This window comes from Pseudophryne corroboree, chromosome 3 (genome assembly GCF_028390025.1).
Source record: "Pseudophryne corroboree isolate aPseCor3 chromosome 3, aPseCor3.hap2, whole genome shotgun sequence".
NCBI classification, from domain to species: Eukaryota; Metazoa; Chordata; class Amphibia; order Anura; family Myobatrachidae; genus Pseudophryne; species Pseudophryne corroboree.
The window spans coordinates 219,064,753-219,070,752 of record NC_086446.1 but is presented as its reverse complement, the minus strand read 5'-3'; the positions used below and the strand labels follow the sequence as shown (position 1 = coordinate 219,070,752).

The following is a 6,000-nucleotide window of genomic DNA, read 5'->3' as shown; positions in this document are numbered from 1 at the left end:
AGCCAGACAGTAGAGCCCCAGCTGCAGCAGACTAGCAGAGCATTTCTAAAGCCTGCGTGTGATCAGCAAGCGACAGACAGTAGAGTAGGTTAGGCTCTCAGTGTATAGAATAAGACTACGTATTCCGCCATGCAGCGCGGCTTCCGTGTGTGTGATCCGGGCGCCCTATCTCCCCGCGTCTGTGCCTTTCCTTGCGTCACCCGGCTTCCCCGCCCTCTGCTGCGCCTGCGCACTTCCCGTTGCTGCCTAATGGCTGAGTAAGCCTCCCGCTGATTGGCCGGCCGGGCGCTGGCAGAGCGTAGTGACGGAAGGGGGGCAAATGGCGGAGGGATGTTCCCGGGCCCTGTTTAAATAATAACAGCCGGAGGTTTCCTCTCTGTCTCCCGTAACTTCGTTCTGCGATCCCGGCCGCGGTGGAAGAGCGGAGCTCCGGCTGCTGCTGCCGGCAGTGACACCGGGCGTCGGCGGAGTGGAGGAGGCCGAGCTCTGCCAGGAGCCCCGGGGATTAGAGCGTGTGAGTTGTTCCCTGGGGTGGGGGGAGTTGGAGATGGGAGAGACCGCATGCCGGGCTTCCCTGCGCTGCCCCTCCCCGGCCTGTCACCCTCATCCCGGCCGCTGCGGCCTGGCTCGCTCCCCGGCTTCTCAGGGCCGACTTTCTGGGAAGTTTCCCTGAGCTGCCCCCGGCTTGCGGCAGGGAGCCGGAAACTTTACAGCGGCCCTGACAGCCACTGCCACCCGTGCCCCTGTGCTGCCCCCTGCCCTCCCCGCTGTGACAGCAGCTCCCACACCTGTGGTGGCCTGTAGCAGGGAGCAGCCTGCCCCATTGCTGTCTCAGGGCGTGTATAGGGGCATCCCCTCACCATCACGGATGCTGGCTGCTCACAGTGTGTGTTTACAGTAAGGCCTTATAAGTGGCTACATTGCTATCTGTTTTATGTGTTGTGCTGTCCTGACACAGGCCGCCCGTTGACATCAGAACACTCAGTGTATGTTTGGCAGTGTAGACCCACAGTGTACCTGGCTGTTTATAAATAGGTCTGGCTGTGCTGTCAGGAGGTTTTGGGTGTGTACTCTAGTGAAAAGTGGATGTGACGTTTCGGTTCCTTAGGTTTTGATTATCATGTTTGTTTGTTTTGCCCATAGTATGCAATAATATTGATAAAAGACTCATTGTTAGTTTATTTTATGTGACAACTTTTAGTTTGAACAGTTTCGTTCGTGTATCTTGCTGTTAATATTCTAGGCTTAAAGCAAAGGACTTTCCATGAAAGTGCTGTGGTCAGTACTGATGTAAAGGTGTTCTACTTTGACATAATGTTGGGGTAGCTATGCAGCCGTCGCCTTAAATGTTTTTTTTGAATGTTACCTTTGTTGTAAATATAGTTTGGTTTTTAGTTATTTTATGCCTGCCCTGCCCAGCCCTTGTAAAGCTGCTCTCCCGTTTACCCGTAGGAGTGCGGCTTGCTTGCCAATTTTGAATGCCACTTGCAAAGGGATGTGGCTGCATGGAACAATTGATTGTTGAAGTCACTGTGCTTGTGACTTTGGGGTCTATGTACTAAGCCTTGGAGAGAGAAAGGGGACTGAGAAAGGCCCAGCTAATCAGCTTCTAACTGTCATTGTTTAAACACAGCCTGTTACATGGCAGTAGCTGATAGGCTGGGACTTTCTCTGTCCACTTTCTCTTTCTCTCCAAAGTTTAGTATATAGACCCCTACATAGGCTTCTGGAACTACACACATCACTACTTGGCATCACACAGCCCCACCTTTTGCCCATGGCTGTGATGACAATGCCCTAAGAAAACCAGCTGCATAGAGCAGCCCTTGGATCTCCTATGTGAGAATCTATGGGCATAATAATAATTTTTGAATTTATTTAGGAATAATATTTGTGGTGAGCAATAACTTCAGACAATTAACAAAAATGAAACATAAAATGCAATGCGATTGGCACTGTACTGTTGAACTTAATCACTGTTTACAGTGGATGGCTTGCTCATTATCGCCAATTTTCCTGCATCACTAATAAATTACTTCCATAAGGTTCACTTTAGCATGATGGCGTTAATGTGCCATCAGAGTATGTCGTCACGACTGCAGCATGGCTTATTTTGCCTTGTACCCCAACAGGAGTGAGAAGTGGAAGGACTTACATTGGGATACCACAAGTGTCGGAAGTGTACTGTTGCACATCGTGACCCATCATTGCTCTGAATTGATTATGCCCCTTACGTTGGTGCAGCATGTATGTTTCATAGCATTGATCCTATCAGTATCTAGTTTTGCAGCAGGAATAAAGTACAATTCTAACACAAGAAAGTCACTGACCCCTGGATGGGAAAATGTCTTCCAGAATATCTCATAATGGTTGATTTTTAGATGTGGTTACTAAAGAAGCTATGACCTATGGATAACATCAATAGCACACTCATCTCTTGCTTATTGAGTGAGCACTGTTACTCTGTGTATGGTAACATTGTCATTATTGTCCAAACATTAAGGAGATAGGACAACATGGGGTGAAGATGATTGTTCATACTTAAGTTGATACCGGTATTTCATTGGCCTTGCCTTTTTAAATAAATTATTGCAACTAAACCATATTAGGAAAATGCACCTAAGATATTATGGATCCACAACATTTTTTTTACTGGGAGAAATAAGCACTCAGGGCTGTAAAATTTTCTTTAGACTTCACACTTTTCCATATATTTACTTGTAGGGTGATTCCTCGGACCCTTTTCCTTCCTCCACTGCTAAGTACTTAATTGTCTGTGTTCATTATATCACTGAAATCTGTGACCCTGATTAAAACTCGCACATAGTTAAGGGGCACCATACACACTAGACGATGTCAGTGGATGATAATTACGATAAAGATATTATCATGCATATCGTTAAGTGTGTGTGCATGATAACCATGCGTGCTCCCGAGTCTCGTTCTCTTTATCAACTGAACATGCAGTCTAATTTAGGCTTTATCTTTCATTACTGCATGTTCAGGGATGGGAGGGGTAACGTCCCTGAACGATATTGTTCACTATATCGGTCAGTGTGTATGCATTTTATCTTTCATTCTGCAGCTGGAGAGATTTCAAGGGAGATCTTTCTCTATTGATGTAAAATCGTCTAGTGTGTACTTGCCTTTACTTACCTGTTTTGTCTCCTGCTTTCAATTAATGCACAGATAATACAATCATGGAGTAAAATTTCCCCCATGGGTGCTCTTTCTGCTGATGTTCTTTTTCCCTTGGAGCATCACCCATGCTCATGAAATATTAGCAATTTGATTGGTCAGTGACCCCTCAATATACTGGTCTAAACATTCAGCCCTATTTCAAAGTTACAGAGGTCTCCCCTTGCAGTGATAGTCTTTACATTTAATTTTTGTACAGGACTGTCCAGCATTATAAAATGACGTTAATCATGGCATACCCCTTTCACACATGCAGCTATATCCCAGATTTTGCACGTGAGCGCACATCAACCCGGGATTTCTGCATGTGTGAAAGGAAACAACCCGGGGTTTAGTCCTGGGTCCACAACCCTACTCCCGACCAGGTTCATGCAACAGAGACCCGGTATTTTCTGGAAAATTCCTGGGTTACATATCTGAAAGCAGCATTATTTGATTACTTATCTTTGTGTAATCCCTTCCCATTTTATTTTGTCTAGTTCTTGTTCATTTCTGCTGCAATCCAGGCACTGGTATTCATATATTGAGCCTGTGTGGAATTAAGGGTTTTTGCACATTCTTCTTTTAAAGGGGAAACCCTCTCTATAACTGCCGTTTATTGTACAGTATGTGTAGCTTGTCCCTTTTGGTGAGCTAAACAGCATTATGCTAACTGAGGTTTGCATACGTGTTGTGCACATTATTCATGTTCTTATAGTTTGGGCCAACTGGTGAAACTTTTTTCAGGCTGATAAATCTATTTTGTTAGTGATAATGTTTCATTCTGTTTTTGAGCTGGAGTGGTGTTAACACTTTATATACTGATGGTTTCTACCTTTCATAATCGGATCAATTGTTTCTTGGGTCTTGTTTTTTTATATTTTTTTTTATTTTTTTTATTTCTGTGATTACTCTGGCATATCTTTATACACAGTTCTGTAACAAAGATGAACATGTAAACTGTTTTATTTTTGTAATTTTCCCTTATCTGTTGCTTTTCCATTAGGGTACATTTGATATGCATACTTTTTAAACTTGGAAGATATAAGGGAAAGCTGGGAAGACATCTTTGGAGGATCAGGTATAATGCAGTCTCTTGGCCTACCATGCTGCTTTTAGATCATCTCATCACAGGATTTAATATTATCTACACTACACTTCCATTGGTATATCCACCGCACAGGGAGTTCCTGGTTAGCTAACATTGTCCTACCAATGCATGCAGTAATGTGCTGGTGAGCAGGTGCGCATAAACTAAATCTTAGTCCATGATTATTTGGATGTCCGTGATGGCTAATAACCAATGGTGGTGCTCTAAAATAGGTGACTTAATCACAGACTCGCTAAAACGGTTTACACCAGTGGTTCTCAAACTGTGTGCCGTGGCACCCTGGTGTGCCTCGGGGTACTTGCAAAGGTGCCTTGGATTGGTGGTCCAGGGCCATTTCAAATTATTTATCATCAATGTAATAAGCAAAACCAGTGCTGGTGGCTGTTACTCATAAAATATGTGGACAAACAGAAGCAAATCTTGTCCCTCACCACTTAACTGACCCTAGGGATGGGATATAAACAAAATGTACTCAATTTAATATTTTTTTCTAATGTTCTCAATAAGAAACTTTTGGCCTAGGGGTGCCCTGAAAGAAATTCTGATACTTTATGGCGTCGTGATTTAAAAAGGTTTGAAGAACCACTGGTTTACACCCATTATAATATAGGGTGTTAACTGGTTAAGCAATGTGTGATACTGTTCACCTTCATGTTTGCCAATGTCCACATTTAGAGGATTTAGGGAGAGATTCAAATACCTGTGGAGAATTACCGTGGCTAATCAATCCCGGGGGGAGGTGGTGGTGGTGGGGGGGGGGGACACAGTTGGCACTACCTGGGATTCTGTTTCAACTGCTGGGGGCAGGATAAACAAAATCCCTGTTAAGTGCTGTTTTTCACGATTGCGAATGAGCCTGTGTTTTCTAGCAAAGATGGTCGCGAAAAAATGGGGTACTTGAATGTCCACTAACAAAAAATTTCTTGTAAATTGGGTATTTATTGCAATTTTTTTTAACGCAAGTATGGGATCCCGGGTAATTGAATCCCCCCCTTCCCCCTTAGATTAAATTATTTTATTAATATTGACTTGTGCTTTTAAATCGGATTATGAGGTCTAGTGTTAGTCATGAAAAAAAACTTATTATACACTGTACTGTCTGCTCAAACATTTCTTATAATTCTCCTAATTATGCTTTTTCTTACAGAGAATATGAAACAGGTTTCAACATGACATCCAGATTTGGGAAAACATATAGCCGCAAGGGTGGAAATGGAAATTCCAAGTTTGACGAGGTGTTTTCCAACAAACGAACAACTCTCAGTACAAAATGGGGAGAGACCACATTTGTGGCCAAAGTCAGTCAGAAGAGACAGAACCATAAACCAGAAGTTGCAGATATCCCGAAGAGAGCTAGAGTTGAAGATGATAACCTCACCGAGGATCCATTTGGATTCGATAGTGATGAGGAGTCAAAGCCAATATCTTCAAAAAATGTCAGCCAGCCTAAGAGTACAGCTCCGCTCTCTTCAGAGCGTCTGGGAGGATCTGGATCTGAGAACTTCAGTCCAGTAGTGGAAACAAATAGCAAAACGGATCATACCATCTCTGCGGAAACCACCGTGTCATACAAGTTTATTTCTATGGATGGATCATTGCATGGATTGAAAGAAAAAAATGCCAACAAGCTCACTGAAGATGGTAAAAGACTTCACAGTTCGCCTAAGAAAAATAACACAGGTATTTATTATTATTTAGACATAATCGTTTTT

General features: G+C 43.3%; 1 protein-coding gene across 5 annotated transcripts in view; it reads left to right on the top strand.

The window, feature by feature from the left end:
* Window positions 1-212: 212 nt before the first annotated feature.
* The window catches only part of WAPL (WAPL cohesin release factor), a 250,583-nt gene continuing 244,795 nt past the window's right edge, over window positions 213-6,000 (top strand). Inside the window, exons 1-3 of one of the 5 annotated variants that reach the window (XM_063958819.1) lie at window positions 214-514; window positions 4,184-4,258; window positions 5,436-5,968. In XM_063958819.1, coding sequence (XP_063814889.1) covers window positions 5,458-5,968 — 511 coding nt within the window. In that variant the 5' untranslated portion in view covers window positions 214-514; window positions 4,184-4,258; window positions 5,436-5,457. The other 4 variants (XM_063958817.1, XM_063958818.1, XM_063958820.1 and 1 more) reach the window with 4 other exon arrangements.